This window comes from Oncorhynchus kisutch, unplaced genomic scaffold (genome assembly GCF_002021735.2).
Source record: "Oncorhynchus kisutch isolate 150728-3 unplaced genomic scaffold, Okis_V2 scaffold4034, whole genome shotgun sequence".
NCBI lineage: Eukaryota > Metazoa > Chordata > Actinopteri > Salmoniformes > Salmonidae > Oncorhynchus > Oncorhynchus kisutch.
The window spans coordinates 122,031-142,887 of NW_022265979.1; the positions used below are offsets into that span (position 1 = coordinate 122,031).

The 20,857-nt window shown below is 41.6% G+C and overlaps 1 protein-coding gene across 1 annotated transcript; it reads right to left on the reverse strand.

The window, feature by feature from the left end:
• Positions 1–335: 335 nt before the first annotated feature.
• LOC116373393 (NLR family CARD domain-containing protein 3-like) lies at positions 336–12,096 on the reverse strand. Its single transcript, XM_031821937.1, has 4 exons — positions 11,959–12,096; positions 8,974–9,090; positions 2,331–2,566; positions 336–2,173 (listed from the first exon to the last, which is right to left on the reverse strand). The coding sequence occupies exons 1-4, from the start codon at positions 12,084–12,086 to the stop codon at positions 336–338; spliced, it is 2,319 nt and encodes a 772-aa protein (XP_031677797.1). The 5' UTR covers positions 12,087–12,096.
• Between the last annotated feature and the right edge of the window lie 8,761 nt (positions 12,097–20,857).

The following is a 20,857-nucleotide window of genomic DNA, read 5'->3' on the forward strand; positions in this document are numbered from 1 at the left end:
AGTGAGTCTGCCAACACAGAAGAAATACAATGATAGACAGGTTGTATTAAAATATTTTGCTTAGCTTTCCCTGCTTACACTGTTAGCAGTGCTCAAATAATGTGTATATCGTGCATTCATTGTTCAATGCTACAACTCTTCTGATCAGTTTATAATATAGTTAGAGAGTTTTCAGCTGATAGAAAGTTTATTCAGCCAATGAAAATACTATTGTTCCTACATACAGTAAAGTTTGGTCAGAGGGATGGTCACATGACTACTTACAGAGCCAGTCAGCCAATGAAAATTCAGCTGTAACTACAATTTATTTTGGTGTGCGATATTTACATGAATACTTACAGAGCTTTCCTGCAGCCTCTAACAGCTGGGAGCAGTCTCCTACGACCCTCCTCTGATGTCTTGTATTCCTTCAGGTCAAACACATCCAGAACCTCCTCTGATATCTGCAGCATGTAGGCCAGCGCTGAACACTGAGCAAGGGAGAGGTTTTTGGATCTGTTCTCTGACCTCAAGTACTCTTGGATTACTTTCTGTACTGAATGGTCTTTCATCTCTATCAGACAGTGGAAGAGATTGATGCACCTCTCAGGGGAGATGTTCTTCCTCTGCATCACCTTCAGGGATCGGATTGTTTTCTTGACGCTCTCTGGACTGCTTTCTGTCTGTGTCACCAGACCTCGTAGGAGTTTCTGATTGGCTGCCAGTGACATGCCATGAAGGAAGCGGACAAAAAGGTCCAGGTGTCCATTCTTACTCTCCAAGGCTTTATCCACGGTACTCTTCAGCAGCTCATCCAAGGTTCTCTCTTCAGACGCACCTCTAGACTTTCTCTTGAGGAAGGGCTTCAGTGCATCCATGTTCCTGGTTGTGTAACAATGGTACATGTAGACAGCTGAGAGAAACTCCTGAATGCTCAGATGAACAAAGCAGTACACCACTCTCTGAAACAACACAGACTCTTCTTTAAAGATTTGTGTGCACACTCCTGAGTACACTGAAGCTTCTTTGACATCAAGGCCAGCCTCTTTCAGGTCTTCTTCGTAGAACATCAGATTACCCTTCTCCAGATTTTCAAACGCCAGCTTCCCCAGCTTCAGAAGAATGTCCTTATCTGACTCCATGAGCTCCTCTTGATCCATCTCATCTCTTCCATGATACTTCTGGTTCTTCAGGCTGGTCTGAATGAGCAGGAAGTGTATGGACATCTCAGTCAGAGTCGTGGGCATCTCTCTCATCTTGTCTGTACTCAACATGTGTTCAAGGACTATTGCAGAAATCCAACAGAAGACTGGAATGTGGCACATGATGTGGAGGCTCCTTGATGTCTTTATGTGTGAGATGATTCTGCTGGCCAGGTCCTCATCACTGAATCTCTTCCTGAAGTACTCCTCCTTCTGTGGGTCATTGAACCCTCGTACCTCTGTCAATTGGTCAACACACTGAGGTGGTATCTGATTGGTTGCTGCTGGTCGGGAGGTTATCCATAGGAGAGCAGAGGGAAGCAGATTTCCCTTGATGAGATTTGTCATCAGAACATCAAGAGATGATGTCTGGGTGACATCAGACACCTTTTCATTGTGCTGGAAATCCAATGGAAATCTGCTTTCATCCAAACCATCCAAGATGAACATAGCTTTACAGGCAGCGAGTTTCTTTGCATTGCCTTTGTCTAGTTCTGTGTGGAAGTCATTTAAAAGTCTGAGAAGACTGTACTGGCGATCTTTGATCAAGTTCAGCTCCCGGAAAGGAAGCACAAATATGATCTCCACATCTTGATTAGCCTTCCCTTCAGCCCAGTCTAGGATGAACTTCTGCACAGAGACAGTTTTTCCGATGCCAGCGATGCCCTTCGTCAGCACAGTTCTGATGCTTCTCTCTTGGCCAGGTAAGGGTTTAAAGAGGTCATTGCAGTGGATTGCTGTGTCATGTGAGGTTGGTGTCCTGGATGCTGTCTCTAGATGCCACACCTCATGTTCATCGTTAACCCCTTCACTCTCTCCTTCTGTGATGTAGAGCTCTGTGTAAATCCTGTTAAGGGGAGTTTGAGTCCCTGCTGTTTCGATGCCTTCTATCACACATTCATATCTCCTTATCAGACTGTCTTTATGGTTTACTACAGCTCTCTGCAGACTGTCTTCATGGTTTACTACAGCTCTCTGCAGGCTGTCATCCACTACAAGGAAGAGGAAAAGGATGTGTATCAGACACATTCGTTAACAGGATGAAGTGGGCCTTCACAACTACAGTAAGTTATATTATCTCATATTATTGTAGTTAACTCTTAATCATATTGAGGTATTGACTTAGCACAGGTCAGCAAGTGTCCTTACTGTAGTCAGAGCCTCTTGCATCATTGGGTTCACTCAGGTGCTGTAGTACAGGACGTGTTCTGGATCTCTTTCTACACCGAGGACAGTCATAGTCTCCTGAAGGAGCAGGTTTCTCCCAGTATCTGGTGATGCACTGTCTGCAGAACCGGTGTCCACAGGTGATAGAGACTGGATCCCTCAGCACCTGCTGACACACTGCACACCTGGACTGATCCTCTGGCAGAGTAGACCATCCACTACAGAGATAAAGGAGAGAGATATACTGATCCTCTAACAGAGTAGACCATCCACTACAGAGATAAAGGAGAGAGAGATATACTGATCCTCTAACAGAGTAGACCATCCACTACAGAGATAAAGGAGAGAGATACTGATCCTCTAACAGAGTAGACCATCCACTACAGAGATAAAGGAGAGAGATACTGATCCTCTAACAGAGTAGACCATCCACTACAGAGATAAAGGAGAGAGATACTGATCCTCTAACAGAGTAGACCATCCACTACAGAGATAAAGGAGAGAGATACTGATCCTCTAACAGAGTAGACCATCCACTACAGAGATAAAGGAGAGAGATACTGATCCTCTAACAGAGTAGACCATCCACTACAGAGATAAAGGAGAGAGAGAGATACTGATCCTCTAACAGAGTAGACCATCCACTACAGAGATAAAGGAGAGAGAGAGATACTGATCCTCTAACAGAGTAGACCATCCACTACAGAGATAAAGGAGAGAGAGAGATACTGATCCTCTAACAGAGTAGACCATCCACTACAGAGATAAAGGAGAGAGATACTGATCCTCTAACAGAGTAGACCATCCACTACAGAGATAAAGGAGAGAGAGAGATACTGATCCTCTAACAGAGTAGACCATCCACTACAGAGATAAAGGAGAGAGAGAGATACTGATCCTCTAACAGAGTAGACCATCCACTACAGAGATAAAGGAGAGAGAGAGATACTGATCCTCTAACAGAGTAGGCCATCCACTACAGAGATAAAGGAGAGAGATACTGATCCTCTAACAGAGTAGGCCATCCACTACAGAGATAAAGGAGGGAGATACTGATCCTCTAACAGAGTAGACCATCCACTACAGAGATAAAGGAGAGAGAGAGATACTGATCCTCTAACAGAGTAGACCATCCACTACAGAGATAAAGGAGAGAGAGAGATACTGATCCTCTAACAGAGTAGACCATCCACTACAGAGATAAAGGAGAGAGAGAGATACTGATCCTCTAACAGAGTAGACCATCCACTACAGAGATAAAGGAGAGAGATACTGATCCTCTAACAGAGTAGACCATCCACTACAGAGACAAAGGAGAGAGAGATACTGATCCTCTAACAGAGTAGACCATCCACTACAGAGATAAAGGAGAGAGATACTGATCCACTAACAGAGTAGACCATCCACTACAGAGATAAAGGAGAGAGAGAGATACTGATCCTCTAACAGAGTAGACCATCCACTACAGAGATAAAGGAGAGAGAGAGATGCTGATCCTCTAACAGAGTAGACCATCCACTACAGAGATAAAGGAGAGAGATACTAATCCTCTAATAGAGTAGACCATCCACTACAGAGATAAAGGAGAGAGAGAGAGAGATACTGATCCTCTAACAGAGTAGAACATCCACTACAGAGATAAAGGAGAGAGATACTGATCCTCTAACAGAGTAGACCATCCACTACAGAGATAAAGGAGAGAGATACTGATCCTCTAACAGAGTAGACCATCCACTACAGAGATAAAGGAGAGAGAGGGATACTGATCCTCTAACAGAGTAGACCATCCACTACAGAGATAAAGGAGAGAGATACTGATCCTCTAACAGAGTAGACAATCCACTACAGAGATAGAGAGAGAGAGATACTGATCCTCTAACAGAGTAGACCATCCACTACAGAGATAAAGGAGAGAGAGAGATACTAATCCTCTAACAGAGTAGACCAACCACTAGAGATAAAGGAGAGAGATACTGATCCTCTAACAGAGTAGACCATCCACTACAGAGATAAAGGAGAAAGAGAGATACTGATCCTCTAACAGAGTAGACCATCCACTACAGAGATAAAGGAGAGAGATACGAATCCTCTAAAAAGTAGGCCATCCACTACAGAGATAAAGGAGAAAGAGAGATACTGATCCTCTAACAGAGTAGACCATCCACTACAGAGATAAAGGAGAGAGAGAGATACTAATCCTCTAACAGAGTAGACCAACCACTACAGAGATAAAGGAGAGAGATACTGATCCTCTAACAGAGTAGACCATCCACTACAGAGATAAAGGAGAGAGAGAGATACTGATCCTCTAACAGAGTAGACCATCCACTACAGAGATAAAGGAGAGAGATACTGATCCTCTAACAGAGTAGACCATCCACTACAGAGATAAAGGAGAGAGATACTGATCCTCTAACAGAGTAGACCATCCACTACAGAGATAAAGGAGAGAGATACTGATCCTCTAACAGAGTAGACCATCCACTACAGAGATAAAGGAGAGAGATACTGATCCTCTAACAGAGTAGACCATCCACTACAGAGATAAAGGAGAGAGATACTGATCCTCTAACAGAGTAGACCATCCACTACAGAGATAAAGGAGAGAGATACTGATCCTCTAACAGAGTAGACCATCCACTACAGAGATAAAGGAGAGAGAGAGATACTGATCCTCTAACAGAGTAGACCATCCACTACAGAGATAAAGGAGAGAGAGAGATACTGATCCTCTAACAGAGTAGACCATCCACTACAGAGATAAAGGAGAGAGATACTGATCCTCTAACAGAGTAGACCATCCACTACAGAGATAAAGGAGAGAGAGATACTGATCCTCTAACAGAGTAGGCCATCCACTACAGAGATAAAGGAGAGAGATACTGATCCTCTAACAGAGTAGGCCATCCACTACAGAGATAAAGGAGGGAGATACTGATCCTCTAACAGAGTAGACCATCCACTACAGAGATAAAGGAGAGAGAGAGATACTGATCCTCTAACAGAGTAGACCATCCACTACAGAGATAAAGGAGAGAGAGAGATACTGATCCTCTAACAGAGTAGACCATCCACTACAGAGATAAAGGAGAGAGAGAGATACTGATCCTCTAACAGAGTAGACCATCCACTACAGAGATAAAGGAGAGAGATACTGATCCTCTAACAGAGTAGACCATCCACTACAGAGACAAAGGAGAGAGAGATACTGATCCTCTAACAGAGTAGACCATCCACTACAGAGATAAAGGAGAGAGATACTGATCCACTAACAGAGTAGACCATCCACTACAGAGATAAAGGAGAGAGAGAGAGATACTGATCCTCTAACAGAGTAGACCATCCACTACAGAGATAAAGGAGAGAGAGAGATGCTGATCCTCTAACAGAGTAGACCATCCACTACAGAGATAAAGGAGAGAGATACTAATCCTCTAATAGAGTAGACCATCCACTACAGAGATAAAGGAGAGAGAGAGAGAGATACTGATCCTCTAACAGAGAAGACCATCCACTACAGAGATAAAGGAGAGAGAGAGATACTGATCCTCTAACAGAGTAGACCATCCACTACATAGATAAAGGAGAGAGTTACTGATCCTCTAACAGAGTAGACCATCCACTACAGAGATAAAGGAGAGAGAGAGAGAGATACTGATCCTCTAACAGAGTAGAACATCCACTACAGAGATAAAGGAGAGAGATACTGATCCTCTAACAGAGTAGACCATCCACTACAGAGATAAAGGAGAGAGATACTGATCCTCTAACAGAGTAGACCATCCACTACAGAGATAAAGGAGAGAGAGGGATACTGATCCTCTAACAGAGTAGACCATCCACTACAGAGATAAAGGAGAGAGATACTGATCCTCTAACAGAGTAGACAATCCACTACAGAGATAAAGGAGAAAGAGAGATACTGATCCTCTAACAGAGTAGACCATCCACTACAGAGATAAAGGAGAGAGATACGAATCCTCTAAAAAGTAGGCCATCCACTACAGAGATAAAGGAGAAAGAGAGATACTGATCCTCTAACAGAGTAGACCATCCACTACAGAGATAAAGGAGAGAGAGAGATACTAATCCTCTAACAGAGTAGACCAACCACTACAGAGATAAAGGAGAGAGATACTGATCCTCTAACAGAGTAGACCATCCACTACAGAGATAAAGGAGAGAGAGAGATACTGATCCTCTAACAGAGTAGACCATCCACTACAGAGATAAAGGAGAGAGATACTGATCCTCTAACAGAGTAGACCATCCACTACAGAGATAAAGGAGAGAGATACTGATCCTCTAACAGAGTAGACCATCCACTACAGAGATAAAGGAGAGAGAGATACTGATCCTCTAACAGAGTAGGCCATCCACTACAGAGATAAAGGAGAGAGATACTGATCCTCTAACAGAGTAGACCATCCACTACAGAGATAAAGGAGAGAGATACTGATCCTCTAACAGAGTAGACCATCCACTACAGAGATAAAGGAGAGAGAGAGATACTGATCCTCTAGAGTAGACCATCCACTACAGAGATAAAGGAGAGAGATACTGATCCTCTAACAGAGTAGACCATCCACTACAGAGATAAAGGAGAGAGATACTGATCCTCTAACAGAGTAGACCATCCACTACAGAGATAAAGGAGAGAGAGAGAGATACTGATCCTCTAACAGAGTAGGCCATCCACTACAGAGATAAAGGAGAGAGAGAGAGAGATACTGATCCTCTAACAGAGTAGACCATCCACTACAGAGATAAAGGAGAGAGATACGAATCCTCTAAAAAGTAGGCCATCCACTACAGAGATAAAGGAGAGAGAGAGAGATACTGATCCTCTAACAGAGTAGGCCATCCACTACAGAGATAAAGGAGAGAGAGAGAGAGAGATACTGATCCTCTAACAGAGTAGACCATCCACTACAGAGATAAAGGAGAGAGAGAGATACTGATCCTCTAACAGAGAAGACCATCCACTACAGAGATAAAGGAGGGAGATACTAATCCTCTAACAGAGTAGACCATCCACTACAGAGATAAAGGAGAGAGAGAGATACTGATCCTCTAACATAGTAGGCCATCCACTACAGAGATAAAGGAGAGAGATACTAATCCTCTAACAGAGTAGACCATCCACTACAGAGATAAAGGAGAGAGAGAGATACTGATCCTCTAACAGAGTAGACCATCCACTACAGAGATAAAGGAGAGAGAGAGATACTAATCCTCTAACAGACTAGACCATCCACTACAGAGATAAAGGAGAGAGATACTGATCCTCTAACAGAGTAGACCATCCACTACAGAGATAAAGGAGAGAGAGAGACATTTTGATCCACCACTGGAATTAACAGGACGATCCATGGAGAAGTCACTGTTCACAGACAGACAGCTGGGAACAGTATACTCTGTTCATAGACAGACAGGGGAACAGTATACTCTGTTCACAGACAGGGGAACAGTATACTCTGTTCATAGACAGACAGCTGGGAACAGTATACCCTGTTCATAGACAGGGGAACAGTATACTCTGTTCATAGACAGACAGCTGGGAACAGTATACTCTGTTCATAGACAGACAGGGGAACAGTATACTCTGTTCATAGACAGACAGGGGAACAGTATACTCTGTTCATAGACAGACAGGGGAACAGTATACTCTGTTCATAGACAGGGGAACAGTATACTCTGTTCATAGACAGACAGCTGGGAACAGTATACTCTGTTCATAGACAGTACCAGGTAGTTGAGGTAATAATGAGACTATAAGGAGTACCAGTACTGAGTCAATGTGCAGGGTACCAGGTAGTTGAGGTAATAATGAGACTATAAGGAGTACCAGTACTGAGTCAATGTCCAGGGGTACCAGGTAGTTGAGGTAATAATGAGACTATAAGGAGAACCAGTACTGAGTCAATGTGCAGGGTACCAGGTATTTGAGGTAATAATGAGACTATAAGGAGAACCAGTACTGAGTCAATGTGCAGGGTACCAGGTAGTTGAGGTAATAATGAGACTATAAAGGAGTACCAGTACTGAGTCAATGTGCAGGGTACCAGGTAGTTGAGGTAATAATGAGACTATAAGGAGAACCAGTACTGAGTCAATGTGCAGGGTACCAGGTAGTTGAGGTAATAATGAGACTATAAGGAGAACCAGTACTGAGTCAATGTGCAGGGTACCAGGTAGTTGAGGTAATAATGAGACTATAAGGAGAACCAGTACTGAGTCAATGTGCAGGGTACCAGGTAGTTGAGGTAATAATGAGACTATAAGGAGTACCAGTACTGAGTCAATGTGCAGGGTACCAGGTAGTTGAGGTAATAATGAGGCTATAATTGAGATAATATGTACATGTAGGTAGAGGTAAAAGTGACTAGAAAATCAGGATAGAGATTACCACTCCTCATCCAGGGAGTGCACACACACACACACACACAAACACACACACAGGGAGGGAGGGAATGTTGTGTTTGTTTTAGGACTATGCAAATAGACAAAATGATTAGCCTATGGATTATGAAAACAACAACAATAAATGGGAAAGTGGGAGAGGAGAAATGACTAGAGACAGTGTTGTTTAACTCACTGACCAGGACCCATGAGTTCTTCTTACCTTGGTTCAGTAGAAAAGTCTCCCTCTCCAAACTTCATAGGATGATCCATAGACTGGTCACTCTTCATGGACACACAGCTGGGAACAGGGGAGGCTGGTCTCTCCTGCTTGATTGGACTTCAACACAACAGAGACAAACATTACATCTCTCATCTACTCTGAGCTCAGATGGGGAAACATAAGAAGAGTTTCACAAATAGAACTGACTTCCAGACGTTAGTTAACGCGCGAGCAGTGTGTCATTTTTAATAACTAAATTAATTTAGCGTCGCGAGCGTTGTAGTCAGTCTGTCAGCTCCGCTAAAAGGCTGGTGTCGTTACTCTGCCTTCTCCGGGGGATGTTGAGGTAAATTTACTAACCGGGAGGGTTGAATTATGTAATTTATTGGAGGGCTGGAAGACGCACTCTCGAGGTTGTTTACTCACAATATCAGATATTAACATGATTTTTATAATGAATGTCTATTGAGGTTGAGGTTCTGACTAGTGATTATCGAGCTGTACCGACTAGCTAGGATAACTAGGATGCTGCTGGTAGAGTAGATAGCTAGCTTACCGAGCTGTACCGACTGGCTAGCAGGTCGTTTCTGTCCCTCGTCTCGATGATGAATCCGGTGAAACACAAAATGAAACAAGGATAGAGAGTGAAAAGGATCTGGCTACACTCATACTGTCCCTGACCGTAAAGAAAAAAGCTAATTGAACAATAAACTTCGGTGTTTCAACACTGTAACAAACTCCGTCGTTATTCCCCAAGATCACCTCAGTCCACTCTGCGCGTAACCGGCTTGGCGCCACACCGAACGTGGACGCGGACAGTTCTGTACGGGGACGCGGACAGTTCTGTACGGGGACGCGGACAGTTCCAGAACGCGGACATGAGCAGTGCAACACAATCAACTAAACCCAGTCTTTACAGTGGGTTACATTAGTAATATTCATTTATTATTATTATGTTAAACAAACATTTTTTTTTAAATTACAACAACATTTTGAGATCAAACATTCAGTTGTTTTATAACAATATGTTGAGATCTGGGTCCATACCCACAAAGTGTCTCAGAGTAGAACATTGGTCGTATAAGTGCTGAGAATAAAGACATTTTACACTTATGGGTATAAATGACCTAGTTACCTACCCATTACCTAAATTACCTACCCACCTAGTCGGCAGATATTTAGGACTCCTCGTGAGCTGTCCTATGTAGTTAAGAGTTAACAGCAGCTGTCCTAAGTAGTTAAGAGTTAACAGCAGGTGTCCTAAGTAGTTAAGAGTTAACAGCAGGTGTCCTAAGTAGTTAAGAGTTAACAGCAGCTGTCCTAAGTAGTTAAGAGTTAACAGCAGGTGTCCTAAGTAGTTAAGAGTTAACAGCAGCTGTCCTAAGTAGTTAAGAGTTAACAGCAGCTGTCCTAAGTAGTTAAGAGTTAACAGCAGCTGTCCTAAGTAGTTAAGAGTTAACAGCAGGTGTCCTATGTAGTTAAGAGTTAACAGCAGCTGTCCTAAGTAGTTAAGAGTTAACAGCAGGTGTCCTAAGTAGTTAAGAGTTAACAGCAGGTGTCTTGATAATACTATAGAATAATGCAGTGAGTCAGTGGTTCCTGTTCCATATGTAATTGCTTTGCAGTAGTTAAAAATAATGTTTTTATATTTCTATGTGATCAACCCATAAATAATATAGACCAACATGCAACAGTATGTCTTGTGCTTTTGGCAATGAGTTATGTATAATAATTATGTATAACTGCATAGCATTTTGTCTTCATTTTGGCAGATTAACTCATGCTTATTTCTGAAGATTAACTCAGGTTGGAGTTGGCGCTGTGACCGAAAGGTGGCTGGTTCGAATCCCGGGCCGGGCGCTGGAAAAAACAGGTGGAATTGATCTGACCACTGGAGGGCTGCTGGGTTCACATCCTCAAAACATGAACCTTTTGTTGATCAGAACTCTAGAGGTTCTTCTTCAATGAACACTAAAATATATGATTATTCCTTAAGGAACCTTATTTTCTAAACACATAGAGTGTATAATAATAAACACGTTGTTCTTCTGATTATTTAATTATCTACATCATGTTATTTCAAGTTCTCCCTTTGGAGCACAACATCATGTTGTTATTTAATTATCTACATGTTGTTAAATAATAATCCTAAACTGGGCATGGATATAAATTGGGCATTTGAAGGCATCTAGGGTGTAATATGTGATCAATGAAAATGAACATTGTATGCAACGTTGTGGGCAACATTATTGGCAAGGGACTTGATGCCTTCTATTCCAAAGATATTTAGAGTTGTTAAACGGGTGTGAAGAGTGTGTTGATATAACGGTAACAGCCATCAGAATTGGTTTAAAAAAATACGCATTCTACTATACTAGGCAATAATTAAGAGCAGGCAAAGTGGTCGTGTCATGTAAAAATTCTATCAAATGTCTGACATTGCAACGAGTACAGTCAGGGTGCCGTGGAACCCCTGCAGTACCTTCCGCAGACCCCGGATTGAGAACCCCTGCAGTACCTCCACAGACCCCGGATTGAGAACCCCTGCAGTACCTCCACAGACTCCAGATTGAGAACCCCTGCAGTACCTCCACAGACCCCAGATTGAGAACCCCTGCAGTACCTCCCCAGACCCCGGATTGAGAACCCCTGCAGTACATCATCAGACCCCGGATTGAGAACCCCTGCAGTACCTCCCCAGACCCCGGATTGAGAACCCCTGCAGTACCTCCTCAGACCCCGGATTGAGAACCCCTGCAGTACCTCCCCAGACCCCGGATTGAGAACCCCTGATTTAGCAGATGCTCTTATCCAGAGTGATTTACAGTAAGTGCTTTTTTAGGTGAGACAACCCATATCACATTCAAATATACAGGATACGAACATTCCATTCCTGATGAACAATGGATATATAGTGTTTCATCTTAAGATAGCTATTTATTTTTTGAATGAACTCGATAAATTCTTTATAAATGGCCATCTTACCTCTTAGCTTTGGTGTCATGTCCCTCAGAGTTATGCATTTTAGAGGCAAGGCCCCCCTCCTCTCTCGCCCCAGAGAGACTCATTTTAGAGGCAGGGCCCACCTCCTCTCTCTCCCCAGAGAGACTCATTTTAGAGCACTGACCCCTAAACAGAGATCCAACATGTTGGTTGTGGTTAACACAGTGACAACTAAACAGAGATCCAACATGTTGGTTGTGGTTAACACAGTGACAACTAAACAGAGATCCAACATGTTGGTTGTGGTTAACACAGTGACAACTAAACAGAGATCTATCATGTTGGTTGTGGTTAACACAGTGACACCTAAACAGAGATCCATGATGTTGGTTGTGGTTAACACAGTAACAACTAAACAGAGATCCAGCATGTTGGTTGTGGTTAACACAATGACACCTAAACAGAGATCCAGGATGTTAGTTGTGATTAACACAGTGACAACTAAACAGAGATCCAACATGTTGGTTGTGGTTAACACAGTGACAACTAAACAGAGATCCAACATGTTGGTTGTGGTTAACACAGTGACAACTAAACAGAGATCCAACATGTTGGTTGTGGTTAACACAGTGACAACTAAACAGAGATCTATCATGTTGGTTGTGGTTAACACAGTGACACCTAAACAGAGATCCATGATGTTGGTTGTGGTTAACACAGTAACAACTAAACAGAGATCCAGCATGTTGGTTGTGATTAACACAGTGACACCTAAACAGAGATCCAGGATGTTAGTTGTGATTAACACAGTGACAACTAAACAGAGATCCAACATGTTGGTTGTGGTTAACACAGTGACAACTAAACAGAGATCCAACATGTTGGTTGTGTTTAACACAGTGACAACTAAACAGAGATCCATCATGTTGGTTGTGGTTAACACAGTGACACCTAAACAGAGATCCATCATGTTGGTTGTGGTTAACACAGTGACAACTAAACAGAGATCCAACATGTTGGTTGTGGTTAACACAGTGACAACTAAACAGAGATCCAACATGTTGGTTGTGGTTAACACAGTGACAACTAAACAGAGATCCAACATGTTGGTTGTGGTTAACACAGTGACAACTAAACAGAGATCCATCATGTTGGTTGTGGTTAACACAGTGACAACTAAACAGAGATCCATGATGTTGGTTGTGGTTAACACAGTAACAACTAAACAGAGATCTATCATGTTGGTTGTGGTTAACACAGTGACACCTAAACAGAGTTCCATGATGTTGGTTGTGGTTAACACAGTAACAACTAAACAGAGATCCAGCATGTTGGTTGTGGTTAACACAATGACACCTAAACAGAGATCCAGGATGTTAGTTGTGATTAACACAGTGACAACTAAACAGAGATCCAACATGTTGGTTGTGGTTAACACAGTGACAACTAAACAGAGATCCAACATGTTGGTTGTGGTTAACACAGTGACAACTAAACAGAGATCCAACATGTTGGTTGTGGTTAACACAGTGACAACTAAACAGAGATCCAACATGTTGGTTGTGTTTAACACAGTGACAACTAAACAGAGATCTATCATGTTGGTTGTGGTTAACACAGTGACACCTAAACAGAGATCCATGATGTTGGTTGTGGTTAACACAGTAACAACTAAACAGAGATCCAGCATGTTGGTTGTGGTTAACACAGTGACACCTAAACAGAGATCCAGGATGTTAGTTGTGATTAACACAGTGACAACTAAACAGAGATCCAACATGTTGGTTGTGGTTAACACAGTGACAACTAAACAGAGATCCAACATGTTGGTTGTGGTTAACACAGTGACAACTAAACAGAGATCCAACATGTTGGTTGTGGTTAACACAGTGACAACTAAACAGAGATCCAACATGTTGGTTGTGGTTAACACAGTGACAACTAAACAGAGATCCAACATGTTGGTTGTGGTTAACACAGTAACAACTAAACAGAGATCCAGCATGTTGGTTGTGGTTAACACAGTGACACCTAAACAGAGATCCATCATGTTGGTTGTGGTTAACACAGTGACAACTAAACAGAGATCCAACATGTTGGTTGTGGTTAACACAGTGACAACTAAACAGAGATCCATCATGTTGGTTGTGATTAACACAGTGACAACTAAACAGAGTTCCAACATCTTGGTTGTGTTTAACACAGTGACAACTAAACAGAGATCCAACATGTTGGTTGTGGTTAACACAGTAACAACTAAACAGAGATCCAGCATGTTGGTTGTGGTTAACACAGTGACACCTAAACAGAGATCCAGGATGTTAGTTGTGATTAACACAGTGACAACTAAACAGAGATCCAACATGTTGGTTGTGGTTAACACAGTGACAACTAAACAGAGATCCAACATGTTGGTTGTGTTTAACACAGTGACACCTAAACAGAGATCCATGATGTTGGTTGTGGTTAACACAGTAACAACTAAACAGAGATCCAGCATGTTGGTTGTGGTTAACACAATGACACCTAAACAGAGATCCAGGATGTTAGTTGTGATTAACACAGTGACAACTAAACAGAGATCCAACATGTTGGTTGTGGTTAACACAGTGACAACTAAACAGAGATCCAACATGTTGGTTGTGGTTAACACAGTGACAACTAAACAGAGATCCAACATGTTGGTTGTGGTTAACACAGTGACAACTAAACAGAGATCTATCATGTTGGTTGTGGTTAACACAGTGACACCTAAACAGAGATCCATGATGTTGGTTGTGGTTAACACAGTAACAACTAAACAGAGATCCAACATGTTGGTTGTGTTTAACACAGTGACAACTAAACAGAGATCCATCATGTTGGTTGTGGTTAACACAGTGACACCTAAACAGAGATCCATCATGTTGGTTGTGGTTAACACAGTGACAACTAAACAGAGATCCAACATGTTGGTTGTGGTTAACACAGTGACAACTAAACAGAGATCCAACATGTTGGTTGTGGTTAACACAGTGACAACTAAACAGAGATCCAACATGTTGGTTGTGGTTAACACAGTGACAACTAAACAGAGATCCAACATGTTGGTTGTGGTTAACACAGTGACAACTAAACAGAGATCCATCATGTTGGTTGTGGTTAACACAGTGACAACTAAACAGAGATCCATGATGTTGGTTGTGGTTAACACAGTAACAACTAAACAGAGATCTATCATGTTGGTTGTGGTTAACACAGTGACACCTAAACAGAGATCCATGATGTTGGTTGTGGTTAACACAGTAACAACTAAACAGAGATCCAGCATGTTGGTTGTGGTTAACACAATGACACCTAAACAGAGATCCAGGATGTTAGTTGTGATTAACACAGTGACAACTAAACAGAGATCCAACATGTTGGTTGTGGTTAACACAGTGACAACTAAACAGAGATCCAACATGTTGGTTGTGGTTAACACAGTGACAACTAAACAGAGATCCAACATGTTGGTTGTGGTTAACACAGTGACAACTAAACAGAGATCCAACATGTTGGTTGTGTTTAACACAGTGACAACTAAACAGAGATCTATCATGTTGGTTGTGGTTAACACAGTGACACCTAAACAGAGATCCATGATGTTGGTTGTGGTTAACACAGTAACAACTAAACAGAGATCCAGCATGTTGGTTGTGGTTAACACAGTGACACCTAAACAGAGATCCAGGATGTTAGTTGTGATTAACACAGTGACAACTAAACAGAGATCCAACATGTTGGTTGTGGTTAACACAGTGACAACTAAACAGAGATCCAACATGTTGGTTGTGTTTAACACAGTGACAACTAAACAGAGATCCATCATGTTGGTTGTGGTTAACACAGTGACACCTAAACAGAGATCCATCATGTTGGTTGTGGTTAACACAGTGACAACTAAACAGAGATCCAACATGTTGGTTGTGGTTAACACAGTGACAACTAAACAGAGATCCAACATGTTGGTTGTGGTTAACACAGTGACAACTAAACAGAGATCCAACATGTTGGTTGTGGTTAACACAGTGACAACTAAACAGAGATCCATCATGTTGGTTGTGGTTAACACAGTGACAACTAAACAGAGATCCAACATGTTGGTTGTGGTTAACACAGTGACAACTAAACAGAGATCCAACATGTTGGTTGTGGTTAACACAGTGACAACTAAACAGAGATCCAACATGTTGGTTGTGGTTAACACAGTGACAACTAAACAGAGATCCAACATGTTGGTTGTGGTTAACACAGTGACAACTAAACAGAGATCCAACATGTTGGTTGTGGTTAACACAGTGACAACTAAACAGAGATCCAACATGTTGGTTGTGGTTAACACAGTAACAACTAAACAGAGATCCAGCATGTTGGTTGTGGTTAACACAGTGACACCTAAACAGAGATCCATCATGTTGGTTGTGGTTAACACAGTGACAACTAAACAGAGATCCAACATGTTGGTTGTGGTTAACACAGTGACAACTAAACAGAGATCCATCATGTTGGTTGTGATTAACACAGTGACAACTAAACAGAGTTCCAACATCTTGGTTGTGTTTAACACAGTGACAACTAAACAGAGATCCAACATGTTGGTTGTGGTTAACACAGTAACAACTAAACAGAGATCCAGCATGTTGGTTGTGGTTAACACAGTGACACCTAAACAGAGATCCAGGATGTTAGTTGTGATTAACACAGTGACAACTAAACAGAGATCCAACATGTTGGTTGTGGTTAACACAGTGACAACTAAACAGAGATCCAACATGTTGGTTGTGTTTAACACAGTGACAACTAAACTGAGATCCATCATGTTGGTTGTGGTTAACACAGTGACACCTAAACAGAGATCCATCATGTTGGTTGTGGTTAACACAGTAACAACTAAACAGAGATCCAGCATGTTGGTTGTGGTTAACACAGTGACAACTAAACAGAGATCCAACATGTTGGTTGTGGTTAACACAGTGACAACTAAACAGAGATCCAACATGTTGGTTGTGGTTAACACAGTGACAACTAAACAGAGATCCAACATGTTGGTTGTGGTTAACACAGTGACAACTAAACAGAGATCCAACATGTTGGTTGTGGTTAACACAGTGACAACTAAACAGAGATCTATCATGTTGGTTGTGGTTAACACAGTGACACCTAAACAGAGATCCATGATGTTGGTTGTGGTTAACACAGTAACAACTAAACAGAGATCCAGCATGTTGGTTGTGATTAACACAGTGACACCTAAACAGAGATCCAGGATGTTAGTTGTGATTAACACAGTGACAACTAAACAGAGATCCAACATGTTGGTTGTGGTTAACACAGTGACAACTAAACAGAGATCCAACATGTTGGTTGTGTTTAACACAGTGACACCTAAACAGAGATCCATGATGTTGGTTGTGGTTAACACAGTAACAACTAAACAGAGATCCAGCATGTTGGTTGTGGTTAACACAATGACACCTAAACAGAGATCCAGGATGTTAGTTGTGATTAACACAGTGACAACTAAACAGAGATCCAACATGTTGGTTGTGGTTAACACAGTGACAACTAAACAGAGATCCAACATGTTGGTTGTGGTTAACACAGTGACAACTAAACAGAGATCCAACATGTTGGTTGTGGTTAACACAGTGACAACTAAACAGAGATCTATCATGTTGGTTGTGGTTAACACAGTGACACCTAAACAGAGATCCATGATGTTGGTTGTGGTTAACACAGTAACAACTAAACAGAGATCCAGCATGTTGGTTGTGATTAACACAGTGACACCTAAACAGAGATCCAGGATGTTAGTTGTGATTAACACAGTGACAACTAAACAGAGATCCAACATGTTGGTTGTGGTTAACACAGTGACAACTAAACAGAGATCCAACATGTTGGTTGTGTTTAACACAGTGACAACTAAACAGAGATCCATCATGTTGGTTGTGGTTAACACAGTGACACCTAAACAGAGATCCATCATGTTGGTTGTGGTTAACACAGTGACAACTAAACAGAGATCCAACATGTTGGTTGTGGTTAACACAGTGACAACTAAACAGAGATCCAACATGTTGGTTGTGGTTAACACAGTGACAACTAAACAGAGATCCAACATGTTGGTTGTGGTTAACACAGTGACAACTAAACAGAGATCCATCATGTTGGTTGTGGTTAACACAGTGACAACTAAACAGAGATCCATGATGTTGGTTGTGGTTAACACAGTAACAACTAAACAGAGATCTATCATGTTGGTTGTGGTTAACACAGTGACACCTAAACAGAGATCCATGATGTTGGTTGTGGTTAACACAGTAACAACTAAACAGAGATCCAGCATGTTGGTTGTGGTTAACACAATGACACCTAAACAGAGATCCAGGATGTTAGTTGTGATTAACACAGTGACAACTAAACAGAGATCCAACATGTTGGTTGTGGTTAACACAGTGACAACTAAACAGAGATCCAACATGTTGGTTGTGGTTAACACAGTGACAACTAAACAGAGATCCAACATGTTGGTTGTGGTTAACACAGTGACAACTAAACAGAGATCCAACATGTTGGTTGTGTTTAACACAGTGACAACTAAACAGAGATCTATCATGTTGGTTGTGGTTAACACAGTGACACCTAAACAGAGATCCATGATGTTGGTTGTGGTTAACACAGTAACAACTAAACAGAGATCCAGCATGTTGGTTGTGGTTAACACAGTGACACCTAAACAGAGATCCAGGATGTTAGTTGTGATTAACACAGTGACAACTAAACAGAGATCCAACATGTTGGTTGTGGTTAACACAGTGACAACTAAACAGAGATCCAACATGTTGGTTGTGTTTAACACAGTGACAACTAAACAGAGATCCATCATGTTGGTTGTGGTTAACACAGTGACACCTAAACAGAGATCCATCATGTTGGTTGTGGTTAACACAGTGACAACTAAACAGAGATCCAACATGTTGGTTGTGGTTAACACAGTGACAACTAAACAGAGATCCAACATGTTGGTTGTGGTTAACACAGTGACAACTAAACAGAGATCCAACATGTTGGTTGTGGTTAACACAGTGACAACTAAACAGAGATCCATCATGTTGGTTGTGGTTAACACAGTGACAACTAAACAGAGATCCAACATGTTGGTTGTGGTTAACACAGTGACAACTAAACAGAGATCCAACATGTTGGTTGTGGTTAACACAGTGACAACTAAACAGAGATCCAACATGTTGGTTGTGGTTAACACAGTGACAACTAAACAGAGATCCAACATGTTGGTTGTGGTTAACACAGTGACAACTAAACAGAGATCCAACATGTTGGTTGTGGTTAACACAGTGACAACTAAACAGAGATCCAACATGTTGGTTGTGGTTAACACAGTAACAACTAAACAGAGATCCAGCATGTTGGTTGTGGTTAACACAGTGACACCTAAACAGAGATCCATCATGTTGGTTGTGGTTAACACAGTGACAACTAAACAGAGATCCAACATGTTGGTTGTGGTTAACACAGTGACAACTAAACAGAGATCCATCATGTTGGTTGTGATTAACACAGTGACAACTAAACAGAGTTCCAACATCTTGGTTGTGTTTAACACAGTGACAACTAAACAGAGATCCAACATGTTGGTTGTGGTTAACACAGTAACAACTAAACAGAGATCCAGCATGTTGGTTGTGGTTAACACAGTGACACCTAAACAGAGATCCAGGATGTTAGTTGTGATTAACACAGTGACAACTAAACAGAGATCCAACATGTTGGTTGTGGTTAACACAGTGACAACTAAACAGAGATCCAACATGTTGGTTGTGTTTAACACAGTGACAACTAAACTGAGATCCATCATGTTGGTTGTGGTTAACACAGTGACACCTAAACAGAGATCCATCATGTTGGTTGTGGTTAACACAGTAACAACTAAACAGAGATCCAGCATGTTGGTTGTGGTTAACACAGTGACAACTAAACAGAGATCCAACATGTTGGTTGTGATTAACACAGTGACAACTAAACAGAGATCCAACATGTTGGTTGTGGTTAACACAGTAACAACTAAACAGAGATCCAACATGTTGGTTGTGGTTAACACAGTGACAACTAAACAGAGATCCAACATGTTGGTTGTGGTTAACACAGTGACAACTAAACAGAGATCCATCATGTTGGTTGTGGTTAACACAGTGACAACTAAACAGAGATCCAACATGTTGGTTGTGGTTAACACAGTGACAACTAAACAGAGATCCAACATGTTGGTTGTGGTTAACACAGTGACAACTAAACAGAGATCCAACATGTTGGTTGTGGTTAACACAGTGACAACTAAACAGAGATCCAACATGTTGGTTGTGGTTAACACAGTGACAACTAAACAGAGATCCAACATGTTGGTTGTGGTTAACACAGTGACAACTAAACAGAGATCCAACATGTTGGTTGTGGTTAACACAGTAACAACTAAACAGAGATCCAGCATGTTGGTTGTGGTTAACACAGTGACACCTAAACAGAGATCCATCATGTTGGTTGTGGTTAACACAGTGACAACTAAACAGAGATCCAACATGTTGGTTGTGGTTAACACAGTGACAACTAAACAGAGATCCATCATGTTGGTTGTGATTAACACAGTGACAACTAAACAGAGTTCCAACATCTTGGTTGTGTTTAACACAGTGACAACTAAACAGAGATCCAACATGTTGGTTGTGGTTAACACAGTAACAACTAAACAGAGATCCAGCATGTTGGTTGTGGTTAACACAGTGACACCTAAACAGAGATCCAGGATGTTAGTTGTGATTAACACAGTGACAACTAAACAGAGATCCAACATGTTGGTTGTGGTTAACACAGTGACAACTAAACAGAGATCCAACATGTTGGT